This window comes from Vipera ursinii, assembly GCF_947247035.1.
Source record: "Vipera ursinii genome assembly, chromosome: 13".
NCBI classification, from domain to species: domain Eukaryota; kingdom Metazoa; phylum Chordata; class Lepidosauria; order Squamata; family Viperidae; genus Vipera; species Vipera ursinii.
The window spans coordinates 16,980,509-17,008,292 of NC_139526.1; the positions used below are offsets into that span (position 1 = coordinate 16,980,509).

Sequence of the window (27,784 nt, forward strand, 5' to 3'; positions counted from 1 at the left end):
TGTATTCCATATTCAGCTGTTTACATTCCCAAACTAAGATCAGATGAAAGAACATGGAGAGCTTTCGTTCATCTTGAGAGGTTTCATCTCGTCAAGAGGCAGAATAATTCCTTCTTCTTTTTTGTCTTTTTGCAGAAAACCTATCCCATGTTTCCATTTTAGTAGAAGGGAGCAAAGTTAGGACACAGTGACCTACAATATTTGCAGAGCGGTAAACCTCTTAAATCTTCCGAGATATTTTTCGGAGAGTAATATAGAGCCTGGAGAAAGAAGATTCTGATCAGAGTAAAGAGGTTCTTCCTGGTTATTTAATGATAGTGACAGGCACATTTTTCTTTCCCTTTTTAACTAAGGCTGGTTAGGAAAAAAAGAGAGGAACAGGAGTGAAATTGTATGTGAAAGGATTCTGGGCTTCGTTGTAGAAGTGCCAACACTCTTGATCCAACCTGGGATCAGAAGTCTTTTTTTTGGGGGGGGGGAAAGCCCTTTTCCTTCTCACTCTCCATCCTTAGTGTTTTGCTTCAGTAGGTCTTGTGCAACCAATCAATATAATGAAATAATGACGCTTACCTGTTCAGCTCTGAACACCGGCCGAATTTGCCGATGAAGCGTTGCAATTTCTTCTAAAAATACACCACAGCTTAATTAAGACCTATCAAGTAGATCCAACCACACATTGGGGATCATTAAGCCCACCTCTCTAAGGCTGAAGAGCTCTAAGAGAAAATGGCCTTTTCTGTCCAGGCTCATCCTTGTTTCTTGCATCCCTTTGGGTCATCCTTTATTTAATCGTGAGAAAAAGAGTTTTTGTGCTTGACCAGTTGATCTCCCTGTCTGACTCTTCACGTTTGTGACCCAAAATGAGAGCCTTGATATTTTGAACTGTGGCTATCATGGGATGGGAGACCTTAGCCATGAAGGCCGGCTGGGTGACTTGGGGCCAGTCCACAGGGGACAGTGGAAAGGAGCCCAACCAACAGCGTTGAGAGAGACCATCTGTCAGGTGATCATTTTGTAATCCCTGGGTTTCCAAAGCCATTGGAGCCTCGTCGAGAGATTCCCAGCTGCTTTGTTCGAGGATGCAGCTGAACAGTCTTGCACAAAGACATCCGTCTGATAACCCACTTTTTCTAAAACAGATAATGCAGCAAGATAGGACCTCCTCCTATTTTAAAAATAAGCATTTAAAAAAAAAAGAAACACATATGGTATCTCTCTCTCTCTCTCTCTGTCTATATCTATATATCTATATATATCTATATATCTATATATATACCTATATATCTACATATATATACCTATATATCTATATCTACATATATATACACCTATATATCTATATCTATATCTATATCTATATCTATATCTATATCTATATCTATATCATCTATATCTATATCTATATATCTATATATCTATATCTATATATCTATATCTATCTCTATATCTATCTCATTCTATCTATCTATCTATCTATCTATCTATCTATCTATCTATCTATCTATCTATCTATCTATCTACCTATATACCTATCTATATATCTGTCTGTCTACCTACACACACACAGAGACACAGAGACACAGACACACACACACACACACACACACACACACACACACACACACAGACTGGGCGAGACCCGGCTTAAAAACAGTAACTGTGAGAGTGATCTTAGAGCCCTACTGGACGATCACTTGACTATGAGCCAGCCGTGTGCAGCAGCCACCAAAAAAGCCAATACAATTCCGGGTTGTATAAATAGAGGCATAGAATCAAGATCACACGAAGTATTAGTACCGCTTTATAAAGCCCTAATAAGACCACACCTGGAATACTGCAGCCAATTTTGGTCACCATATCACAAAAAAGATGTTGAGAGTTTGGAAAAAATTCAGAGAAGAACAACTAAGATGATCAAAGTCCTGGAGACTAAAACATACGAAGAACGGATGTGGGACTTGGGTTTGGCTAGTCTGAAGAAAAGAAGAAATAGGGGAGACATGATAGCAGTTATTCCAGTATCTGAGGGGCTGTCACAAAAAAGAGGGGGTCACTTTTACCAAAGCACCAGAGGGAAGGACGAGAAACAACGGTTGGAAACTGATCAAAGAGAGAAGCAACCTGGAATTAAGGAGAAACTTCCTGACAGTGAGGCCAATTAACCGTATATATATATATATATATATATATATATATATATATATATATATATGGATCCTTGGTTTTTCGGGTTTTTCCCCGCGTAGAATTAAAGGTGTAGGCGCAACGTTTCGACGGAATCCCATCCGTCATCATCAGGCTTCTGCTTCCTTCTTCTGGGAGTTCCTTCTTCTCCCAGAAGAAGGAAGCAGAAGCCTGATGATGATGGATGGGATTCCGTCGAAACGTTGCGCCTACACCTTTAATTCTACGCGGGGAAAAACCCGAAAAACCAAGGATCCATATATATATATATATATATATATATATATATATATATATATATATATGGACATTCGCAGCTGCAGTCTGGCAGGACCAGAAGTGAGAGTCAAATGGGCCCACTTCAAAAGGGTCTTTCTTCAATAGCTTTCGCCGAACATTATCCATGGGGCTTTTGCACTCACCTCTCTTGCCAACAGCCAGGAGTGGGGATAATGGGTTTAGGAAGTCAGCAAGCCCTGACGGAGAAGAAGAATCGAGAGATGAAAGACAACGGTGACCTCTGAGGAAAGTCACGTGAAGGTGAGGACGAGCTTTGGAGGCAATGGGGAGAGACGCGGCACTGAAAATCAAGCGCTGGAGATGAGGCTTCAGGAAAGCAAGCAGCAAAAGGAGACAACTGTCCCTAAAGATAGTCTTTCCATCGTTTGGGGGTGATGCATTTTTCCGCTTGATCAGAGGCGGGGAGAGTCTTTGGAAGGCAACCTGGAGCCACCTTAATTTACATCACCTATGGAATTGACTTCTTGGATGAAAGAAAGAAAGGAAGGAAGAAAGAAAGAAAGAAAGAAAGAAAGAAAGAAAGAAAGAAAGAAAGAAAGAAAGAAAGAAAGGAAGGAAGGAATTGAATTGAATTGAATTTATTAAATTTATAAGGAAGGAAGGAAGGAAAAAAGAAAGAAAGAAAGAAAAAGAAAAAGAAAGAGAGAGAGAGAAAGAAAGAAAGAAAGAAAGAAAGAAAGAAAGAAAGAAAGGAAGGAAGGAAGGAAGGAAGGAAGGAAGGAAGGAAGGAATTGAATTTATTAAATTTATAAGGAAGGAAGGAAGGAAGGAAGGAAGGAAGGAAGGAAGGAAGGAAGGAAGGAAGGAAGGAAGGAAGGAAGGAAGGAAGGCAGGCCAGGAGAAAGAAAACCCAGACAACATTAAAAAAGCATATTTTTATTTTTAAAAAAATTCTTTTAAATCATACTCCAAAGTGGTTAAAATGGTCAGGTTTTGATCGTTTATGGGATTTTTTCAAAGGGGGAAAAAAAATTCAAAGCAAATGCATCAGCTCCATGTCTTAAAGTGTTGATTGTCTTGAAAAAAAAAACCCAAAACCCAAAAGACATTCACATGTACATCCATTCTACCCTGATAAAGAGAAATATACCCCCAGTTCACTGCATCGGTGCCGCCTGGAGTCACGTCGGGGTGGGCTGGTGTTGGCCCAAACCTTGGCAGGCCACTGAGTTGAGGTTGGCGCGCTTTGCTCGAGTCTTAGACGAAGGAAGAGAAACCTGTCACTGGAGTCCTTGAGCCCGGAGCGGGCTGTCCTGTTGGGGTGTAGACCCCTCCTGAACTCTGTGTTGTGATAACAGTCTGGAAGTAAGGTTCAGCCTCACTGGCAACTCGTTCCTCGTACCTGTAAGGCGTTGAATGCTTTGTGCCCTTTTGCTGGCGTTTCCAGGAATTGTAGTAGGTTGGGTCGCTCATGTAGTGGTTGACAAAAGAATGCTTGGGCAGCTCGTCTTCGTAGTCTGAATCCGTCCCCTGGGGTTGGGGGGAGAGAGAGAAAAGGATCTGTTAATGTCCAGGTGACAACGTGGTCAATGTGGTCATTGTTTTTTTAATTGTGAATCTTTGGAAACTGATCAAAGAGAGAAGCAACCTGGAATTAAGGAGAAACTTCCTAACAATTAACCAGTGGAACAGCTTTGCCTCCATAAATCGTGGGTGCTCCATCACTGGAGGCTTTTAAGTTTTTAAGGATAGTCATTTATCTGAAATGGTATAAGGTCTCCTGCTCAAGCAGAGGGCTGGACTAGAAGACCTCCAAGGTCCCTTCCAGCTCTATTCTATTCTATTCTATTCTATTCTATTCTATTCTATTCTATTCTATTCTATTCTATTCTATTCTATTCTATTCTATTCTATTCTATTCTATTCTATTCTATTCTTCATTCCACTATTCTATTCTATTCTATTCTATTCTATTCTATTCTATTCTATTCTATTCTATTCTATTCTATTCTATTCTATTCTATTCTATTCTATTCTATTCTATTCTATTTCCCTTCCATTTAGGTTGGAGAACCAAGAGACAGCTCTACTTCAGGTTGCAGAGAAGAAGGTGAAAGACTGATTTCCCCAAAACACCAAGGTGCAGGGTGAAAAAGAGCATGGTGCAAGACTCGGGAGGCACGTGAAACTGAGAAGTGCCCAGCCTTACCTTCAGGGTGGGAGGAAAGAAAGAGCTTTGCCTTGTCCACCTTGTCTTGGTCCTTTTCATACCTCTCCCAGATGTGGATTGGGACGTTTACCCTACTGAGCTGAATCTCGTTTGTGTTTTCGAGATGTGGATCTCAACAAACTTATCTACATCCTAAGAAGAACCCTAACCTTTTCATGAGCTGATCCCTCCAACTGGACTGATCAGAGAAATATTGAGGGAGGGAATCTTCTCTGGATCCTGGTTCCCATCTTCCTCCCACACAGGAGGGACCTGTACGAATGTCCACCTCGAGTTCTCATTTATCTTTTTAAAAGGTCTTCTGTCAAATGTATCACTTTTTTTTAAAATTTGATGTCCTCAGCAGCTCGAGTTCAATGGTTAGATCTTAGAATGGTTTCTCTGCTCTGCGTTCGAATCCAACCCACGGGGCCCATTTCAGATTTCCCCCTGGAGTGGCATTTGGACAGTCTGGGGCGGGGAGGGAGGGAGGGGGGGCTTAATTTGTTACCTTTAAGTGCGACGTTCTCTGTTTTATCTGTTGTTAAAAACACATTTGAGGTCTCTAAATCTGAATGATACAGTTTGAAATGCATAAAATCAATTTTTGCGATGCAGCTGCCGGTATAATGAGAATTCTACCTGGTGCTTTCAGCGGTGAGTGAGGGTCCACCAGATAAGAAAAAGGAGGCAAACTGAAGGGAAGGGGAAGGGTGTGTGTGTGTAGACTGGAAACAGGCAAGCAAATTAGGAATTATAGCTACTTGAAAAGAGCTGCAGGGAATTTTGTGTGTGTGTGTGTGTGTGTGTGTGTGTGTCCATAATCTCCCTTCTCAGTGCCAAAATCAGCCTGTTCAGCTGTTTCTCCCAAAGCTGGAGGATGTTAAAGCCTTGTCTGACTCTTTACATGCCCAGCAGGGAAATGAATCCCAGTCTGATTAGGAATTTCTATTTTTGTACGCATCGCTATTCCAAGAGAGAGCCACCCACCCCAAAAAGGCTAAAAGGCTAGCCACTTCACTCCTTGTTCTTTCTCATGATGTCTCCGTGCTGTTATGAATAAGGAAGACACGGCCAAAGCTTTGACTAAAAAGCAGACTGGAATCGGCTTACAAGCCTGGGTTTACAAGTCAAAACTTTACAAGAAGCTTCTTGGACGACTTGTGGACTTCAACTGCCAGAATTCCCCACCCAGCATCCCAGAGGTTCACAGATCTTAAAGTTTCCAAGGTTGGACACCCTTGCGGTAGACCATCAACCCCAAGCTGGATGCCTACAGGGCCAATTCCCACCCATCTGGATGTCCCCAAGCCAGGTGTAATTCTTATCTGCCACATCCTCAGCCATTCGGGTTTTTTCCAGCTTCCACTGGGAAGGGAAGCCCATACTATGATGCCCAAAGGGCTCCTCATCTCTGTTTGAATCCAGAAGGGACATCCTTGGCCTGTAAAAGCTTCTGTCCTCAAGACACTTCCGTGGACTTGACCATTTCTCAAAGGCAGCTTGTTGCTGAATGGAGAGGTAACCCGCCTGGTGATACCCCCTGTGGTAGACAAGTGCTTGTGATCAGCTCTAAGCATTAGGCATACTCAGGTTTCCTATGTGAGGACCCTGAGCCATTCCAAATTTTTCCCCCGTTCCCAATCCCCTGCAGCCCTCCCCCATTATTACCCAAATGGCCTCCGTCCCGGCTTACGGCTCAAAATGACTTCAAACTATTGACTAAGTGGCACTGCAGCAAGGCCCCATCGCTGCATCCTCCTGACGGTTGCCAGGGCAACAGCATCAGCCTGGAATTTGATTGGGCGCTCAGGTGTGATTGGAAATTGACCAGCCAAGGTGCACTGAATGCCTGGGCAGCCACACAACAAAGAAAATGCCCCACCATTTCAAGTATTTGTATTGGTCAGGCTGGAGAAACAAAGGCTGCGGGTCGACAAATAATTGCAGCAGCCCGGGCTGGTCTCGCCTAAGGCCGGCAGTATAAGAAATTTCAAAAGCCTGGCAGCTGTCAAATTTTTGGTCGGCAACAGGCTGAGGAAAAGAATGTTTCTGATCGCGTGAGGTGCTCATCTCCGTTTCAAAGCCGAAGAACCAGCACTTGTCCGAGGACGTCTCCGTGGTCATGTGGCTGGCATGAGTAGACGCCAAAGGCGCACGGAACGCTGTTACCTTCCCACCGTGGTGGTCCCTATTTTTCTACTTGCATTTTTACGTGCTTTCGAACTGCTAGGTTGGCAGAAGCTGGGACGAGTAACAGGCGCTCGCTCTGCTACGCGGCACTCAGGATTCGACCCGCCAAACTGCCAACCTTCTGATCGACAAGCTCAGCGTCCTAACCCACTGAGCCACACCGCGTCCCATATATATATATATATATATATATATATATATATATATATATATATATATATATATATATATATATATATATATATATATATATATATATATATATATATATTGCTCTGATTGGTTTTTATCCCCTCTCTTCAGCCTTTGCTTTTTTAGGACTGATAAATTCTGCAGTTCCAGGGCTCTGACCTTCATCAAAATGCAAGATTCTGGTAGCTTTGCCACCCTGGCATAAAGAACCGAAGGCCTCGGGTTCCTTAATCAAGCCCCCAATGCATTTGCTTTGGGGTCCCCGCTCTCAGGCGGTCTGGAGCGGAAGAGGCTTAATGATAAGCAGTCTGCGGCCAGACACGTCTGATCTTCAATAATAATATTAATGAGATTTCTTTCCATCTCTCTCTCTCTCTCCCCACCCCCTATTTGTACTCTCTCTCTGCTTGACAGAAACAAGCGTTATTGATGTGATTACCTTGGCCTCGTTAAAATTCGGCTTGCAGGGGATCCAAAACGTTTGCCCCACTGTCACCACCACCAACTTTGACAAGAAGGCAATGTGCAAGAGACCCACGCAGGGTTCGGGGCAGAGGTAGACACCCATCTCTTGCACACACCGGGGGTTCAGCAGAATTATTTTGAGGGGTGGTGGGGATGGCCAAGGGGACCTCGAAGGAGCAAAGAAGCAGGTAGGGGAATAGCACTGTCCCTGCTATTAAGGGTTCTCTTGGGCAATGCTCTTTCTGGGTATTTCTCTTCAAACTGGACCGATTTCAGTTTCCAAGCCTGGATGGAGAAATCGGATTAGGGACATTTCAATTTACGTTTTCCTGGAGCAAATATTTTCCTCCCCACCTTGCGAGGAAGTCACGTCCACCTGCCTGCCCCCAACTAAGCGAAAGTTAGACAAATCAGCCTTCTGCTTAAACAGACGCGCTCAAAACCTCCGAGTCTCCACCAAGATCTTTATATATGTCTACGTGTGTCATAGCTCCGGACAGTTTCTGGAGCCTTGTTGCTTTTTTTTTTAACATTTTAGAGTCAAGCTCAGCCTGTCAGGGATGCGTAGAGAAGTTATCTATCTGCTACAGAGTTCTTTCTTTCTTTTAAAAGGATTAAAATCTGAAAGAAAAGCAGACGATTAAGAAGACTTTGGCCTTGGATACTCTGGAGCTCAATCACGTCCTCTACCCTGAAAGATCCATCAAAGAAAAACTACTCTCTGACAAGCTGAGATAGGTTTGGCTTCTCCAGGAGGAACATCTGCCAAGTTCAGCAGAAATGTGAGTTCACGGCTTCTCCTTCCCTCGTAAAAAATGAAAAGATTGGAATACTCAGACAAGCAAAAGTTACGTTTCCCCTCTAGATACCCAAGAAGGGGACAGGCATGATAATGGGGGGGGGCACGTCACAAAACCAGGATTTGTGTTCGTGCCAAAATTCCTCGCAGGGTCAGGTTATGAGTTATGGCCTCCTTTGACATCACGGACAAGGAAAGGGTTTAATGAGAGGACAGATGCGGTTGGTTGGGTGACCTGTTCCTCTCCTGGCTCTCTGCGTAAAGAAGTCACCTTGGCCAAGAGATGGGTCTTAACGCTCTCTCTCCGGCATGTGGAACTCCTGTCGTGAATATCAAAAGCGACCCAGCCACATTCTGCACCGTCTAATGGTAGATTTTAAATTCCAGGATGTCACAGAGAGAAGAACAGAGCCACCGTGAGTGTGTAATCGCAAGATAATGTTGTCACTCCCCAGCGGCTCGGTCAGAGGGCAGCTGAAAGCTACAGGCTGCCAAAGATAATTAACAAGAGGTGAAAGGCAGGTGACCAGGAGGAAGCCTCAGCAGAGACAAAGCCCAGAAGACAATTAATCTTCTCTCTCTTGGGGGCCTCCCATGGCTGATCCTGGTTCTTCTTGGATTCTACTCGCCAAAGAGCTGAGCTGGTAATATTTTTGCTGCTGTGTGGCTGCTTTCTCTGATCTCTCAGTTGGGTTAGAGCTTTGCAGGTTTTAAGTAGGGGTGATGGAGTTCATGGTAGAGCTTTTTCCTGGTGGACACCAGCCCTGCGGAGATCTGGCCCTGGGGCAACGGCCTTGTCCCGATTACAAAGATCAGGAGGAAATGTTTGGGGAAGGAAGGAAAAAAGAAAGGAAAAAAGAAAGACAAACGCTGCGTTGAGTTTCAGGGAAAGCCACAAAGTGCCAGTAGGAGGCTGAGAAGGTTGCTCTTCTCCCATTCCTTCTCTCTCCCTTCCCTTGTGGATAACGTTGGATCAGATGTTAGGAAACATCTGGAAAGGAAGACGGGAAGGAGTGAAGCTGACAGAAAAGCTCATCTAAAAACAAAATGGTTGGTGGTAAAAAAAAAAAACAAAACCCACAACAATTCTCGGAGCTTTTCAGAGCTTGTATTAACATTGGCCCCAACCTTTTATGGACCTTTTAAAAATGTCTTTAAAATGCAGCCTCCTTGCTTTGATCTATCATAAATGTCAATACTAATATGTCTCACACTCGCTTGTAGGAGTACAGAGGCTCAGAAAGTTTTCTGTTTGCCTTCCTCACGAAAAGGGTCTATAATTGCATTTCCATCAGAGAAATCAGCCTTCCTTCCTTCCTTCCTTCCTCTCTCCCTTCCTTTCCCTCTCCCTCCCTCCCTCCTCCCTCCTTCCTTCCTCCTTCCCTCTCGTTTTTTCTCCTCTTTCTGCTCCTCCCTCCCTCCCTCCCTCCCTTCCTTCCTTCCTCTCTCACTTCCTTTCCCTCTCCCTCCCTCCTCCCTCTTCCCTCCCTCTCATTTATCTCCTCCTCCCTCCTTCCTTCCTCCTTCCCTCCCTCCCTCTCATTTTTCTCCTCCTTCTGCCCCTCACTTCCTTCCTTCCTTCCTTCCTTCCTTCCTTCCTTCCTTCCTTCCTTCTCATTCACCCAATATTTTTCTTTCCTTCCTTCCCTCCTCCCTCTTCCTCCTCCCTCCCTCTAATTTATCTCCTCCTCCCTCCTTCCTTCCTCCTTCCCTCCCTCCCTCCCTCTCATTTTTCTCCTCCTTCTGCCCCTCCCTTCCTTCCTTCCCTCCCTCCCTCCCTCCTTCCTTCCTTCCTTCCTTCCTTCCTTCCTTCCTTCCTTCCTTCCTTCCTTCCTTCCTTCCTTCCTCTCTCCCTTCCTTTCCCTCTCCCTCCCTCCCTCCTCCCTCTTCCACCTCCCTTTCTCTCATTTATCTCCTCCTCCCTCCCTCCTTCCTCCCTCCCTCTCTCTCTCCCTCTCATTTTTCTCCTCCTTCCTTCCTCCTTCCCTCTCTCTCTCCCTCTTGTTTTTCTCCTCCTTCTGCCCCTCCCTCCCTCCCTCCCTCCCCCCTTTCCTTGACAGAAAGGACTTTCCATTCCAACCCTTAGCTGGGGGGAGGGACTGCGGAGAGCCTCATGATGTCCTAACCCTGCCAGAGCCTTTCTCTCCAAGAGCCTCAGCCCAGGAGGATCTTCTCTGCAAGAGCAGCAAGCAGGGGGTCCCTAATCAACATGCCTCCGGCATTCACCTTGATTGATTGCATTCCCCTTTCACAATCTGCTATTTCAGATCCGGAGATAGAAATGCAGGCATTGTGTTGAGAAGGGGTGTGTGTGTGTGGGGGGGGGGGTCACCCTGCCTTGTCAACTTGAGGCTTTCAAGATAATATTGTGTTACACGGAAAAATGGATTAAAAATGGGAGTCGAAAGGAGACAGCCGCGAAGCTTCCGAACTTAACAACCAAAAGATTCCCCTTGGCGGTCCCTTTTATGGGCTCCATCAGGTGGAAATCGAAAGGGATGACGCCTGCTTGCTTGGAGGGAAGTGATGGCTACCACTAGATGTGAACTGTTCAGGTTCACATCAGGCTACAAGAAAATTTGGGTGACTAGAAACTTAACTCTATTCCTTGGAGCTCCCGTCTCTCTATAAATACTGGTGGGGATGCGTGGGGTGCTGGCTTTGTTGCTGTAAGCGGATTGGTTGGCTGTGATGTTACATCATGATTGGTTGATGGGGTTATTGTTAGGGGATTAGTTGGCTGATCATGATGTAACATCACAGCCAACCAATCCGCTTACAGCAACAAAGCCAGCACCCCACACATCCCCACCAGTATTTATAGAGAGACGACAGCTCCGATCACGCTTCGCTCGCGCAAGCACGAAACCGAAGACACCAGCCTGAAGATGACGAGTGGGACCTCGTCGAAACGTCGCCAAGACACCCTCAATCCTACACAGGAAAAGACCCGAATACGCCAAGACCTTGCCGTATTTGGGCCGGCAAGGTGTTCAAAACACTCAAGACATATCTCCCCTGCCTCTTTCCTCCCCGATGCAGCTGACAAAGCGAGAAAGAGCCTGTGGCCTAGAGGTTAAAACAACTGCCTAATGTGTAATCGGCCCAGGTTCGAAACTCAGAAGGGTGTGGCTGACTGAAACATTATGGAGAGTTGGCTGACCCAAGAAGTTCTGGTCTGAGCTAGGGGACACTAAAAGAATAAAGGGTGAAAAATTTCCCCTGAAACCATGATTTGTTAGATACAAAGCCACGGCCCATCTTTCTGTTGACGATGCTCTCGTAAGTCTTACTTACTTACTTGATCTTTGATTTTTTGGGTTCTTAGTTTGGGTTCCTGTCTTTCTCAAAAGACCATAAAAGCTGGTGGGACATTTGGTCCTAAACTTCTATCTCTACCATGCCGGAGGTATATTTCCCCTTTCTCTTCACCCTACTTCTCCATTTCCTGATGCCACTTGCCTACTTTAGCAATAATCCCAAGCAAACCTTTGCTCTCCCATCTTCATGGGGTTCCTCCAACTACTGTTGAATGATCAACTTGCTTTAAATGTCTATGGAGGTTCTCAGCCCTCCAGGTCACGGTTGTCCCAAAGGTGCTTTTTCACAACTGGACTTTCTTTTTTTTTTCTTTGAAGTCGCTTCGCTTCTCATCCAAGAAGCTTCTTCAGCTCTGAAACGTCTTCAAAGACAGAGAAAAAAAAGGGAATCCAGTTGCCTCGTGAAAAAGCACCTTTGGGTCAATCAACTCACTTCCGACTCTGAAGCATCCAAGGGTTTCTCGGTCAAGGCAATGCTTTCTGCCAGCACGGCTCCGTTGTACTTATTGCAGATGTCCTCGTCCGAATAATGAAGGCCTCCAGGGCTTGGGCGAGGTGGTGATCTGGAACCAGGAAAAGAAATAAAATTAAGTCCGGGCTGGCTTTTGATTCTGTCTTGATAGTCAGAACACCTTTGCCAACCTCTATCTCTCAACTGGTTACAATAAAAGCTGTGAGGCAGAATTGTTCTCTTTCTGGAAAATAAGGTACTCGATGATAGATATGTACCCATACAGGAGAATATTTTGCAGCGGAGGGTTGACATGTGGGGTCCTTGGTACTCTCTGGTGTTTTTTTTAATCCTCCTGCCCAGTGGTGGGATTCAAATAGGTGAAGAACCGGTTCTCTGTGTGGATGCTGCTTCTGGAAGTCCATTCTGGGCCTGGGCAACAAAAAATTAGCTACCGGTTCTGCCAAAGTGGTGCGAACCGGTTGAATTCCACCACTGCTCCTGCTCTTCCAAGAGAATATGCCTACATGAGCCTATCCTGCTGGATGTCTGCCTGAATTCTAGGTGCTCTGGTGCCACCTCACCTGGTCCCGTTCTTCTTCAAGAAAGCATTTTTAACGCTGAGATGCCGGCTGTTGAGTTCCAGAGATGTAAACCCCCCGTTATCCAGAGTGACAGTTTCTTCCACGCCGGACGCATTTTTTCCTGGAGACAAATGGCGACAGAATGAGCGAAGACGTAGACCTTTTTCTGGCTCTGGGTGAAAACAGAGAAGAAGAAGAAAAAAAAAACAACCCACCATTTTTGAGGTAACTGTCAGGCACAAAGAATCAGGACCACGCATTTCATTCCAGTTCAGCTCATGCCTCTATGCAAGAATCTAGTCACCAAATGGTCAGCGCATAAATTGGTGTGAGATAAGGGTCAATGGAATTCAGGAGGGGCTGGACTTGGAGCCTTTGTGGCAACATAAGGATGCTAAGATGATGACATGTTTAACTCCACCCCCGGTTTTACCCGCTCTTCACCTACAATAGCCATTTTTTTTAAAAAAAAATATAAGCAGTAAAAGATGGTAGGACTACTCATCCTGCAAATGTGTTACAGAACTGCCCTTTCGTGTTTGTCGTCCACAGAGAGAGCTCCCGGTGTAGGGTGCACAGGAATTTAAAATAGCAGTTAGCTCGATAAGGTGCCATGCTGTTCAAACGTTTCAAATCCCAGGGGAATAAAACCTGCTTTACTAACACTTGTAAGGAGTGAATTTATTCCTGGGGGAAGCGGTTTGGCAGGGATGGGAATGAGAGAATATAAACAGCACAAATTGTGGAGTTCTGACGTCAGTTTACCCGTGTGGTTTATTTTTATTTTATTTTTTATCACTTGCATACACAAAGTCCGGGGGCAAAATCTCCTACTGCCTGTGTGCCAAACATCACAGTGGTCAACAGCACCATTTTGCTTGCTGCTTGCTTGTCCTAAGGTCTGAGGTGTGTGGGCGAAGCCCATCTTTCAGTCTCAAAGAGTTAACTTGCCTGTCGCACAACGACACCCAGGCTACTGGAGTGGCATGTGCTATTGGCAGTTTTTGAAAGGACTTTGTGTCTCAGGCGGAAAGGGCACAAAATTGATTTGCAAAGCTCTGAAAACAGAGTTCGGGGGCTGAGCTATAAATATTTAAGCTCCCCCTGAAAGAGACCAGGAGTCTGGGTTGGCTGACAGGTGGAAACGAAGACCTGCAGGTATTATTAAGGGCACCCAGGAATGAAGAACGCAAGCCAGGGAATCCAAATTTTCAACAGGCGCTTCGGCCTTCAGTGACAATAACTCAGTCGCTTGAGATTAGGCACGCAAGGCAAGGATGCTATTTGAATGCTATGGAATCTCATCTGATAAAACGCACGACAAAAAAGTGCATTGTGTAACGTGGGAGGCCGGGATCAGCCGTGGGACAAGCCAAGGAGGGCTGAGGATTTAATTAGGAAATATTGTTTTCTAGTTTGTCACAGGTGGAGGGTCCAAGGCATGGGGAACGGAGAAGATAGCCCACCTGCGCTGTTGTCTCGATATTTCTTAGTCTGGTTGTGCAAGATCAACGCAAAGACGACCGTCAGGATGAGAATGAAACTGCAGAGGGCCACTACCAGCAAGAACCACCATTCTTCGTAGAAAGGAGATGCTGTGTGAGCTGGAGGGAAGAAGGACCAACCAGTTGAGGGATCAGCTCTGGAACAGCTACGTTTACCCCAACTCACCTCTTTTAGGCATCTCTTTCTTTCCTTTGAGAACATGGATTTATTTTGAAGGACAAGCACGGGAGGACCTCCTAGAAAGCCCACTGTGACCTGTCTGCTCTTCTACTCAGAATAAGAGAATACAAAGTTGGCAAGGACCTTGGAGGTCTTCTAGTCCACCCCCCCCTGCTCAGACAGGAAACCCTGCACCATTCCAGACAAATGGTTGTCCATTCTCTTCTTAGAAACCTTCAGTGTTGGAGCGTCCACAAGGCAAGTTGAGTGTCCCAATGTCAATCTTGCACCAGTAAAGACCTCACCACATTTCCCAGGGAATGAATGCTAAACTGAGTTTACCAACCTGAGATGGCTACAGAAGCTGCACTGGGTTCTCCGTATCCAAACTCATTCACTGCCACCACCCGGAACTGATAGCTTACTCCTTCTTTCAGCTGGTCCAGGCTGACCGTGTAGGATGTGGCACTCCGCGGGATGTTCTTCACAAACAGGTCCCACACACCTTCATCTGCAGAAGCAGTAAAGATTGAGGAGGTTTGGTGGTCACTGCTGATCGTTTCATGGGCCTTACCCCAACCTCATTATGAGCAGAGATTGAGACCAAACTTAACACTAGGGCAGCGGACTCCAGACTTGGCAATTTTAAGACTTATGGACTTCATCTCCCACAGCTGGCTGAGGAACCGTGGGAATTGAAGTCCACAAGCCTTAAAGTTGTCAAGTTTGGAGACTCCTGCACTAGACCAATAGCCAAAGAAGTAAACAATACTCCAATTAAGGAACTACCAAAGCAGACCAACAAGCTAACAGTAAACCACAGCCTAATCAAGAAACTACCAAGAATACTTACACCAACTTTATATACTAGCAAGCTCCTAGTATATAAAAATAAAAGCAAGCCCTACTTCCTTGATGATGTTACCTAGTCAGGTAATGAAAGGCCTGCAAGCAAACCACCAAGCTTGGAGAGTAATAGGAACCCCACAAATACATAATCAAGAGACTTCAGGTCCACGAAGTGCTTTTTAAAGTCCCTGAAATAACCTTTCATTTGACTTGAAACAAATCATCTGGAACCCTTTTCTCTCACAGTCCTTTACATGTTCTTGATGCAGAGACCTTCCAGCAGCAGAAAAACCCATTCCACTGATTTGCGTGTCTCTAAACTTGGCTGCCCATAAATTTCAGCCCAAAAAGGTATTAGATTCTGAGCACCGGTGACAGTGATTAATACTTTCTCCATTGCCTATCGTTTGATGATGGTATTTGGCAAGCCCCCAGTGATGAGGCGGTGGGCTGGGACTGAAAACCCAGCCACATTTTAGCACTGCAACCTCATGAGGGAGCAGGTAATTTCTCCTCTAAAAATCCACCGTGAAGAATCATTTGGCGGCACGGATCATAAATTCAGCCAAATGCCACCCCTTCACGTTGGGATAGATCTCCGTGAGGAATGCAGAGGATCAAATAAAAGATGGAGCTTTTAATAAATAATTTTACAAGGTAATAAAGGAAGCCGAGAGTTTTATTTACTTCAAGAGGCAGAGGACAGAGAGGTAGCAACAGAGCCAATAGTTCAGAGCACTTGCAAAGAAATAAAAGGATTGCTTGTTTTATTCGGCACAAGATCCCGGTAATAGATAGGGCTGTCGGAGGAAATATGCAGGAGAATTCCAAATTAGGAATGGGTGGGTGGCATCTTTCTAAACCTTGATAAAGATAATGTTTCGTGGAAAACATTAGCAAAGGCTCCAGAAATCATTGCTGTGGTTAAATCCATGGTTTAACCACTTGTCAGTAGCGGGGAGGCGGGGGGGGGGGAAAGAGAATTTCAATTGTCTGGGGAAAAAATCTGTCAGTTCTGCTAGCAGCCGGTCTGCTTTTTGACCTGAAGTTCTTCTTCTCTTCAGATTTCTTTCAAGGTAATTTGATATTTAACTATTTAACAGGAACTCTTAAGAGTTGGCTGGAGAATTGTAGGAGATGAAGCCAACACCTCTTAAAGTTGCCAAGGTTGAGAGACGCCCTCTTGGTTGGGATACGGAGATTCACAATCATCCAAAGTTCATGGTTATCCCAGAGGTGCTTTTTCCAAAAGGCAACTAGACTTCCTTTTCTTTTGTTTTTTTCCCCCCTTGAAAATGGTTTGCTTCTCATCCAAGAAGCTGAAGAAACGAAGGTGGAGGAGAAGCCAAACGTTTTCAAGGAAAAAGCACCTTTGGGTCTGTCTTGCTTTCTTGCTAAGGCATCCCCTTTTGTCATACAAGTCCTATCTCCCTAGGTAAGAGGCCCATCCTGAGTTTTCCAAATGAGATTCAGGCAGGGTCCATCTTATCTTTCTACTGACCACCCATGGAGCAAAAACAGCCTGCTACTTTAGGTCCATCCTACAGAGTAATCTCCTCACAGGATCTGGTGCCAGACCTCACATGAAGCACACATGCAGCCATGGCTCAGCTCCTTCCTTCCTTCCTTCCCTTCCCTCCCCTTCCCTTCCCTCCCCTTTCCTTTCCTTTCCCATCTCCTTCCTTCCTTCCTTCCTTCCTTCCTTCCTTCCTTCCTTCCTTCCTTCCTTCCTTCCTTCCTTCCTTCTTCCATCCAACATCCATTTTCCCATCAAAGGGTTGAATTCTCAATTCAGCACTACAATTCTTTTGGTAACTCGGTGCAGCTTTCCATCACGGCAAGCTGTCGCAATGAATTCTCCTCCTCCAAGTGATTCATCCCAAAATGTTGGAAGACGATCCTGGAAAAGGAGATTTTGGTTTTCTAGATCTACCCCAAGGCGCATGAGGGAAGCCTATCCTGCATTCTCCGGGTTGGTTGGTTGGTTGGTGATTTCCTGTATCCTAACCGGGAGGTTTGCATGCGGCAGACTAATAACTGAAGGAATATGGGATTTCTTTAAACCTGAGAGAAAAGAAAGCTTGCCTTGGTAAATCATACGCCCCCAAACTAGGTGCAGTTACTCCCCATCAATGCTTGCTTAATGTTCTGTGAGATGCAGCACAGCTGGTTATGGGGTTGCAAAAGAATTGCTCTCAATTGCTTTTCTGTTTAGAAACATCTGTCCCCTTGTCTGCTGTTCCTGTAGGCTTGGACTGGCCACATTTATTTGGAAAGAGGAAATTAAAGGGAATAACTACTTTTTTTTAAAAAAATGCTATCATTACACAGGTTGGGTTGCTTTGACTCCAACGGTAGAAGTAGGAAAGGATGCATTGCTTCTTTATACATATAAAGAACGGTTTCTGGAATTGGGTCTGTCTAGTTTAATGAAAAGAAGGACTAGGGGTGACATGATAGCAGTCTTCCAATATCTCAGGGGTTGCCACAAAGAAGAAGGGGAGTCAACCTATTCTCCAAAGCTCCTGAACAAAAGGACAAGAAGCAACGGATGGAAACTAATCAAGGAGAGAAGCAACCTGGAACTAAGGAGAAATTTCCTGACGGAACAATTAATCAGTGGAACAACCTGCCTCCAGAAGTTGCGAATGCTCCAACACTGGAGGTTTTTAAGAGGAGATTGGACAACCATTTGTCTGAAATGCTATAGGGTTTCCGGCCTGAGCAGGGAGTTGGACTAGATGACCTCCAAGGTCCCTCCCAACTCTGTTATTCTGTTATATGGTTACCACTGGATTCTGAAGAAGACCTAGGGGACCATCTATATTTTCTCCTACAGCTCACGAGGCCTCCTGTAACTTCAGGTTTTATCCTTCCAGGGGAGTGTGTATGTGGTTCTGTGAGCCGCAGGTGTTAGAACAGACGCTGCACCAATGCAAGAGTGCGATTTCACGGGCAATTAATCACTGCCGTAGGCTGAATCACACTGTCAGTCAAACCACTGCGGCTTCAGGACTTGACAGGATAGATGTCACTGATTAATTCCTTCCAGATTAGACACAGGGCTGATGGAAACCTGCCACCTTTATGTCTGCTTTGCCACCACTGGCATTTCCCGGTGAGTGTGGCAAAACGGGGCCTTCATCCCACGCCAGACAACGCCGGCAGCTGAGCCTTCACAGAAGCGCCTCCTCAAAGGAGGCCAGGAGAGCCGCGTGGAAACGTGAATTTATTTCCAAGGAGGAAGAGGTGAAGCCACAGCCTTGACCATCCGAAGGACGAAGACGCCAAATGAAGGCTGACAAGCTGTTGACGTGACACCTGTCTGTCATTCAGGGGAAAGAGAGGAAGGAAAAACGGCCCTCTGGGAGAGACAGGCCGGGCAACTGAAGACCTTGCTTTGAACTGCCCGACTTGTGCTGGTTTAGGTACACGCTTGAAATGGGAATAAGTGGAAGGGATAAAAATGCTATGGAAAAGCGCAGAAGGTCTTTTCCTTGAGGGCAGAGAAGCCAAGTTGAGCTCTAAATGAACAGGGAACCCGTACCATAAACTCAGCATTAGTGAAGAAATCTAGATTCTTCCTGCTAGGTGGGGATGGAGAAGTGGGAAACAGGGACATAGTTTACCTCCTCTATCTGAATCCATATGGATCTGTTGTCTGGGACAGGGTGAGAAAAAGTCTGCTTCGATAGGGCCCTGACGAACCCCCAACCCTAAGGAGATCTTTAAAACCTTCTGAAGGTTGTCTGAGAATCATAGAATCATAGGGCTAGAAGGGACCTTAGTCCAATCTCCTGCCCACGGCAGGAGTCCTTATTCCATCCCAGGCAAATGGTTGCCTACTCTTTTCTTGAAAACCTCCATGGATGGATGGAGCACCCAGAGCTATGGGAGACAAGCGGTTCCATTGATTAATTGTTCTCGCCGTCAGGGAATTCTTCCTTATTTCCAGGTTGGCCGTCCCTCTGGCGAGCTTCCACCCATCACTGAAGACAGAATGGAAAGTCCCAAATGGATGGCGGCCTACCAAGCCTGCTATCCAAGTGGCAGACTCTAGATAAATTCTACTTAGCTCTAATTTGGCAACGGAAATATTGGAAATTTGTGATCAACAGGGTGTTGTCCTATTTGCACGAACAAATTTAACACCCTGGGTGGAGACACTTGTTCCTCAAGAGATTGAGTTTGGCCTGAGGTCCCTCAGTTGCCAGTTCCGGTTGCTCATGCAAATTTCTGGCAATTGGGCATGGAATGCCCTGTCGATAAGCTCTGGAGGTTTAAGTTCTGTTTTTAAAAATCTACAGATCTGGCTATTTCATGCCTTTTTAAGATCTATTGCTCCCCAGGAAGAGTGGCTCTAATACTCTTTCAAAAAAATCAAATAATTACACCTTGAGGGTATTAAAAAGAGATTTCTTTGAAACTTGAGAAATGCAGCGATTATTGGAGGGGGGGGAGTGGAGAAGGCTTTAGAGTTTCCTAGCTGAGAACGACAATCCTAGTGATAAATAAAGAAAAGGAGAAAAGGAAAGAAAGAGAGAAGCTGCGGCATTAAACGTTTAGAGCTGTGATAGATGGCAATTGAGAATGCTGGCTGGGGAATTCTGGGAGTTGAAGTCCACACATCTAAAGCTGGCAAGTTTGAGAAACACTGCCCTAAAGTAACCGCAAGATGTTTAAATATTGATAAAGTACCAGCATTTTTTCATTTGCAAGTTAAGATGTCGAGATTGGGACAGCTGAAAACACTGAAATTATCCCGTCTTTTTTTGTGGCTTGGTAAGTGAAGTCAGCGGCGCGGGGTCAATTGCCCAGCTGTGCATCCCTGCCAAGGATGAAATGCTGTGTCTCTTGGCCAACCTTGGGTAAAAATAAAGACTCATTCAACTTCTTCTGCTGAGCTTTGTAACCAGACAGAGAAGCACCCAAAACACAAGAAGACTCAACTCAGAAAGATTTGGAAGGTTTTAAGTGAAGCTGAAGCAGTTGGATTAATAACTTTGGCTTTCCCTGGATTGGATTCCATGTTCTGTGCAGATTCTACCCATGTAAATGTTAGATTTGCAAATGAAAGCTTTGTTGCAGCTATGTTGCTGGCCTTTTTTTATTATTCTGTTGCATTGTTCTTTCTGTTGCTGCATCTTGCACTTATATGCTATAGCTGGCTATGACTGGGCCCATAGAAATGTTAGAAATTCTGTATATAGCCCTACAGAACAGATAGTGCACAATCCACATGTGCTTTTCTGCTTAACTGCGAGAAGGAAGCAGGAAAGGTGCAACTACAAACATATAAACAAACACTGCCATCTACTGGTTGGATGTAGTTGTTGTACAAAATATATGAACACTGTATTCCAATAATAAAGAATAGGGGACTCAGTGCACAACTGTCCTGTCCATTTCTTGCAAATAAATGAATAGGATTTAAATAATCTCGGAGAAACTGAACAACACAATACTTAAGAACCTTCCCCTATATTTAAATGAATTCTGCCCCATTTTCCAACCTTTCTAGCCACAGTTGTTAAGTGAATCACTGCAGATGTTCAGTTGGTAGCTCACTTGTTAAGTGAACCTAACTTCCTCATTGACTTTGCTTGTCGGAAGATCACAAAAGGGGACCATGTGACCCCAGGGCACTGTGACCGTCATAAATATGGGTCAGCTGCCAAGCATCCAAATTTTGATCAGGTGACCGTAGGGATGTTGCAATGGTCGTAAGTGTGAAAAACGGTCACAAGTCACTTTTTTCAGTACCTTATAACTTTGAACAGTCACTATTCACAGTCTTGGTTCCCAGGGAGATAATGCAGAAGGATCCCACAATGTAACTTTCTAAGCTTTCTAATTCATACTGTATCTGTCTTGAGACATTTTCCTGGACAGGAGAAGAGCAAAATGCTTCTATAGGAGGGGAAAAAAAGAAAAAAAAGATCCTGAAGCTTAGTTTCCCTTCATTTTGTTATGATGGATGGGCCACCCTTAGATAGTCTTGTTTTATTCAGAACATTAATTAATTTAAATGGATGAAAAAGTGGGTTACAAGCTCCAGTGACCGGTGGACGGGAGAGGAAGGAAAAGGGGGAGGGCAGCCTGGAAATGGCGATCCTTGAATGCTAAGCATGTTTCATTAACTTGGTTGTGAAAACTGTTATCAAAGCTACATTCTGGAAATTAAGAGAAAATAATGGAGTAGCGGAGATAAGCACTGGGATGGAAAAACGGCTGGCCTCAGCGAGAAGGGGCAATTTGTAGCCTTCCCCATTTTTTGGGGGTGGTGGTGTGTGATGTGAGGAGTGGGGAGAGGAACAGCGAAGGCAGACGAGAGGTGTCAATAAGAGGCAGCAACTGGGATGTTTTAATGATGGTGAGGGGATGATTTGTCTTGGTGTCAGAGAAGCAAGGTAGACCTAATGCTTAGCGAGGCCTTTTAGGAAATAATGCCTTGGAAAAAACGGGCAGAGTTCAGGGGGACAGGAGAGGAGAAAACATTTCTGGAAGTCTAGAAGACTCATGGATTGAAGACCACCAACATTTGGGCTGAGGACCATCAACATCCCAACCAAGAGTAACCAGGACCACTCAGGAGAACGGGATCCTCAACAGTGGCCCTGGCTGGAGAAGATCTAGAAGAAAACTCATCGTACAGCTCTGAGCAAGCAAGTCAAGAGGTATGGACAGGGGTTCCACAGCTACTTTGGGACGTCTTCCTATGGTAACATCCCCCCTTCATTTCTCCCTTTCCTTCTTTGGTTCTGACTAGGCTTGCTCGGTCGGCTGGTTTTGATCTTCTGTTGCACAGAGACCGCAAAAGGACCCACCTGAAGGCCGACTTTCTATGACGTAGCCAGTGATTGGCTTTACTCCTGAAAGTCCCTCCGTCCAGTACAACGTGAGCCCAGAGGCGGTTTTTGAGACCAGCACGTGCTGTGGAGAACCAGGAGATCCTGCAAGAGTTGGGGTACGGGGTGGGGTGGGGAAAGGATGAATTGGTTGAGGCAGGGGAACAAATGAATAAATAATTAATTAATAAAACACAGGGCATAGAATCACAGGGTTAGAGGGGAACTCAAGAGATCTTCTAGTAGTTGAACTCTCAGCTCAGGGCAAGAGATCTTGTAGCATCCCAAACAAATGGTTCTCCAATCTTTTCTTGAAGGTCTCCACCATTGAAGCCCCCACAATTCTGACAGGCACGCTCAGGAAATTTCTCCTTCTTCCTAACTTGGATCTCTCCTTGATAAGCTTCCCTCTGTTCTTTCTTGTCTTGCCCTCAGGTGCTTTGGAGAGTAAGTCAATCCCTTCTTCCCTGGGTCAGCCCCTCAAGTATTGGAAGACTGCTATCATATCACCCCTGGGCCTTCTCTTTGAAAGAGTAGATGTATCTAGCTCCCTCCTTCATCATACAACTGAGCCCCCAGGCCCCTGCTCATCTTTGTTGCTCTTCTCTGCATACTTCTGAGAACTTTTAAAAAAACATCCTCAATGTGCAGAATCCATCATTACCTCTCTGTTAGGGAGATCAGAAAATCTCCCCTGGCAACCTAATGCTCCCTCGGCTTGGAAGCACGTGGTTGCATCTGGGTGCTGAATCAGCTCCCCTCTTTGCCGCAATCGCTGTTTCGCGTTTGGACCGCTCCTCAGATCTCACTTACCCTCCGCTGGCCCAGCTGTGATGTTGGCTTGCAGTTCAGGTCCATAGATAATGGTCCTGGCTTGTACTCGGAACACGTAGGTCATCCCTTTGGTGAGATCTCTCACTTTTAGCCAGTGCTGCCAATTACCCTGGATGTCCACGGTCACCACTTTGCTCACCCCTTTTAAAAAAAAAGGATCAAAAGAATGTTCATAAGAAAAGGAGAGATTGGAGGGGGTGGGGGAGGTTTAAAAGGGTCAGGAGGAAAGAAAGCAAACAAGCAGTGAGACAGCGGAAACGCTGCCAAACGAGATTAGGGGGCGAAACGATGATCCAGCCATTTGCTAAAGAAGCTTTTCTTACAATTAGTGGGAATTTAAGTGGCAATAATGGACAATTTTCGGCAGAGATAAGTGTAATTAGACTCTAGGCTGGATAAGTGGAGGCTGGCGAGAGGCGGGGGGACCTTACGGCGCAGTTGGGAGATTTTCAAGAAGCTGCAGATTACCCTCGCTGATTAGCCAGGAGAGGTGAACAGAAGTAATTGTGGCTGGTAGCTTCTCTCTGAAAACCCAAACTGACTCTGCGGGGGTCCTTTAACCCCCATCATTCTGTCGAATCATTCCTGGGGAGAAAAATGGCTCGACCACAGTCTCTATCGACCAACGTCTCAAGGTCTTGGAGGAAAGCGAAGTAAGTATAAATCTTTTAGCATTTCCCGTGTCTACCGCTTGTGGATCAGTTCCTTCCGAAAGAAAGGTGAACAGACGACAGCAGAGGAGAAAGAGGCAGCAGGTGGGATATAAGGGAGCAGATAGGCATTGTCATGTAAAAAGTTTCTTTTAAATCAATTTAGAGCAGAGGTGCCCAAGCTTGGCAACTGTTAAGACCTGTGGACTTCAACTCCCAGAATTCCCCAGCCAGCAACCTTGGCAACTTTAAGACTTATGGCCTTCAACTCCCAGAATTCCCTAGCCAGTGATACTAGCTGGGGAATTCTGGGAGTTGGTCCACAGGTCTTAAAAGTTGCCAAGGTTCGACAGCCTTGGTTTAGAGTGAGAGACACTATTGGATTAAACGCATTTAGGTGGAAAAGGGTCTAACGGTATTGTACTTCATTGAATTGCTGTTACTTTTCATATTTTTCATGTTTTTTTACGTTCATTCATTCATTTTCCATGCCTGCCCAACTCAACCAGGTGACTCAGGGCAGCTTACAATTCTAACCTTATAAAACAATGTAAACAATTCAAAACTTCAAAGCTGTAAAAACATCCCCAAGGTAAATAAATAAATACAAAGAAGCATTTGGGATGATTATGCTTTTATGCCATTGTAAGCAGCCCAGAGAGACCCTGGCTAAGCGACACGGGCGGCGTCTACATTTAATAAACAGATAGGTAAATAATAGGCTCACATGGAAGAAATGACGGTTAAGGATCACCTTGTGAGATCAAACCGCGTTTCGTTTTGAGTTAGGGTCTGTTTCTAACAGAAGCAAGCGGACGCAAGGACACTCCCCCTTCTGATCTAAGGCTTAAACCCAAAGTTTGCTTTTTTTAGGGGGGCGTTGGAAAGTTAAGGCCCTCTTGAGAGTTATTAGAAAATCAATCTTTTCTCCTTCCTTTAAACATCCTTCTTCCTACTGTGACTACAATGTGGCAGTTGGCATTTGTAGAAAAACCCAGGAGCATCGGCTGCCTGGGCGGTTAATTGAAAGCCAACAATAGGTGGCATCTTCACAAAACTTAATTTTGCCTGGATGGGTTGAATCAATTTCAGGACTTTCCAAAGCATTTTGGGTTCAATTTCTCCTTCCAGCTGAAATTTGAAATCCCAGGATCGGAAGGAAGAAGGCTGGGTCAAATACATTAGATGCCGTTCGCTGTCTCTAGTGGGATCATACAATCCGGAGAACAAAACCTCAACAATATTGCTATTTAAAAGAGGGGCGAAGAAGAATGGCTCTTGGGTTACTTTGTTATATCCGATATTAGGGAAATTGATTTTTTTTTAAACAAGCTGTAAGGAACGAGTTCATAATAGGAGGAAATAATCCAGGCACAAAGTCTGCAGAGACCCCCCCTCCTTCTTTCAAAGCAATTTGAAGCCCGGGAAATGAAGGACGGTTTCTGTATCAGAAGCAAACAGTTGCGAGAAAAATATAAAACAACCTTTTTTTTTGAAAATGTGCAGAACATCTCACCCCCCCACACACACACACACCCAGTTCCCGAAGGTCCTTAGTACAATTGAATATTTCTGCATGCAGATGCTTTCTCTGGATCTCTCTTGACCAACAGGACCAAAGAGCTCCTATTAGAGAGAAATTGGGATGAATGTTCAGCATGGTTTTGTGTATTTTCTCGGAAACAAGTCTGTGGAAACACACGGGGAGAACGAACTGCCTCCAACAGGTGGCCAAAATTAGTCTTTGCCAAAGGAGAAAGAGAAGATGAATGGGTGTGTACAAAACCCAACCAAGTCTCCGTGATAGATCGCCCACCTCCCAAGACTGATAGGTCCTTCTTGGGGTTCCCTACCTTCAACTGGAGCCAAAGGTTCATAGATCACCCGGTAGCCCAGCAGGATCCCATTGGCGGCTGTTGGCTCTCCCCAAGAGACATTAAGTGCAGAACACGTGATTTCAGAGAAGATCAAGAAGCTGGGGGCACCTGGAGCTGGAAGAGATCAAGCAGAAAGTGTGCTTGGAGTCAGCAGGATGAGAAATGTCGCCCTGCAACCACGCAACCTGGGTTTGTTCTATCACGGCATCGCTTCAAGGTTGGTGCCAAGTCCTGCAACAAAAAAAGTCTCTTCTGTTTTTTCCATGAACTGGACTTTTCCTGATCAGTTGGGATTGGGAAGCTCCTCAAGCAGCCATCTTGATTTGTAAACCGTGGCTTATCGTTGCAATGTGAACCCAGGTAAAGCTGGTTTCTTGAACGAGCCATGGCTTCAAATGCACCGGGCTGTAGGATGGTGCAGGAACCCAACCGGCCAGTTAAAAGTGCAAAGCAAGGCGTCTACGCGATGGAAGGATCCTTCTTGCGCTCACCTGCCTGGAGTGTTCTGCCTTCCGCAGGGCTTGTCTTGGGTCCATCCCCCGCTGCATTAAAAGCGGAAATACAGACCAGGTACTTGGAGAAACTGGTCAGGTTTTTGAGCCGGATGCTTGTATCGGGGAAAAAGAGAACTTTCACCTTTTCAGTGTCATTCTGACCGTCTTTCTCCCAATAGTAAACCTAGTTGGGGAAAAAAAGAGAGAGAGATAAACCCAATAGTCTATCTTTCAACTTACCATGACATCATTGCACACTCCAGTTCTCAACCAGAATACCCGTTGGCTCGTTGGCAGGGAACGCTGGGACCTGGAACCCCAGCACCCCTGAGAAACACCTTAGATCTAGCAGGCCATTCTTACAGTTGGTGTTGTGTAGTGGGTTCTGGAACGCAGGAAGGACGCCAGGCGATGAATGCAGCACACGTTCTTTATGGAAGGGTAGACTGTACTGGGGAAATAGGGGTTACCTGTGCCCTATTTGTACCTGTCCAGGTACACTTCCAGCCAATAGATTTAAACCTGGCTTTCCCGCCGAGAGTCCAGGTACACTTCCAGCCAATAGATTTAAACCTGGCTTTCCCGCCGAGAGTCCAGGTACACTTCCAGCCAATAGATTTAAACCTGGCTTTCCCGCCAAGAGTCCAGGTACACTTCCAGCCAATAGATTTAAACCTGGCTTTCCCGCCGAGAGTCCAGGTGCACTTCCAGACAATAGATTTAAACCTGGCTTTCCCACCGAGAGTCCAGGTACACTTCCAGCCAATAGATTTAAACCTGGCTTTCCCGCCGAGAGTCCAGGTACACTTCCAGACAATAGATTTAAACCTGGCTTTCCCGCCGAGAGTCCAGGTACATTTCCAGCCAATAGATTTAAACCTGGCTTTCCCGCTGAGAGTCCAGGTACACTTCCAGCCAATAGATTTAAACCTGGCTTTCCCGCTGAGAGTCCAGGTACACTTCCAGCCAATAGATTTAAACCTGGCTTTCCCGCCGAGAGTCCAGGTGCACTTCCAGACAATAGATTTAAACCTGGCTTTCCCACCAAGAGTCCAGGTACACTTCCAGCCAATAGATTTAAACCTGGCTTTCCCGCCGAGAGTCCAGGTACACTTCCAGACAATAGATTTAAACCTGGCTTTCCCGCCGAGAGTCCAGGTACATTTCCAGCCAATAGATTTAAACCTGGCTTTCCCGCTGAGAGTCCAGGTACACTTCCAGCCAATAGATTTAAACCTGGCTTTCCCGCTGAGAGTCCAGGTACACTTCCAGCCAATAGATTTAAACCTGGCTTTCCCGCCGAGAGTCCAGGTGCACTTCCAGACAATAGATTTAAACCTGGCTTTCCCGCCGAGAGTCCAGGTACACTTCCAGACAATAGATTTAAACCTGGCTTTCCCGCCGAGAGTCCAGGTACACTTCCAGCCAATAGAATTAAACCTGGCTTTCCCGCCGAGAGTCCAGGTACACTTCCAGCCAATAGATTTAAACCTGGCTTTCCCGCCGAAACGCTGCTCCCGGCCGCAGCAGTTTCGGCCCAGCGCTACCTGGTGGTATCGGTAGAGCCATTGCTTGCAGTGTTATTAAACCCCATACATAAGCCAAGTTAAGATGTCAACAGGGATTTAGAAACCCCAAACCCAGTTCCCCATAATTCCCTAGCAGAGCCCCTGGCTTGGCAGTGGAGAGCTACTGATGAGTGCAATGACTTGTCAAGTTCACCCAAAGCTGAGCAGGAACCTGTCCAGTCGAGAATCTGCTTTGTGCTCACAAACCCAGCGATCAGAAGAATCGGTGCCAAACAGAAGAGAAGGTACACAGATTGTTATAGCCGGTAGCTATTTCTGCCCAAGAGCAATGCCAGCTTCTGGGACTGGCACAGGTGGAAGCTGTACTTGGCCAAGCTCCAAGACTGATCAGGGGACTAGCA

At 45.6% G+C, this 27,784-nt stretch overlaps 1 protein-coding gene and 1 long non-coding RNA gene across 3 annotated transcripts in view; both read right to left on the bottom strand.

Moving 5' to 3' along the window:
- The window catches only part of LOC310646477, a 417,476-nt gene that overhangs the window by 13,208 nt on the left and 376,484 nt on the right, over positions 1-27,784 (bottom strand). The window lies entirely within an intron of this gene.
- Positions 3,340-27,784, bottom strand: part of SDK1 (sidekick cell adhesion molecule 1) — a 331,319-nt gene continuing 306,874 nt past the window's right edge. The window contains exons 37-45 of one of the 2 annotated variants that reach the window (XM_083372962.1): positions 25,852-26,038; positions 25,337-25,474; positions 22,813-22,974; positions 21,979-22,104; positions 14,649-14,813; positions 14,104-14,241; positions 12,638-12,758; positions 12,036-12,165; positions 3,340-3,954 (exon numbers count right to left, since the gene is read on the bottom strand). In XM_083372962.1, coding sequence (XP_083229088.1) covers positions 3,682-3,954; positions 12,036-12,165; positions 12,638-12,758; positions 14,104-14,241; positions 14,649-14,813; positions 21,979-22,104; positions 22,813-22,974; positions 25,337-25,474; positions 25,852-26,038 — 1,440 coding nt within the window. In that variant the 3' untranslated portion in view covers positions 3,340-3,681. Of the gene's footprint in view, positions 3,955-12,035; positions 12,166-12,637; positions 12,810-14,103; positions 14,242-14,648; positions 14,814-21,978; positions 22,105-22,812; positions 22,975-25,336; positions 25,475-25,851; positions 26,039-27,784 lie in introns of both variants that reach the window. The other variant, XM_083372961.1, reaches the window with a different exon arrangement.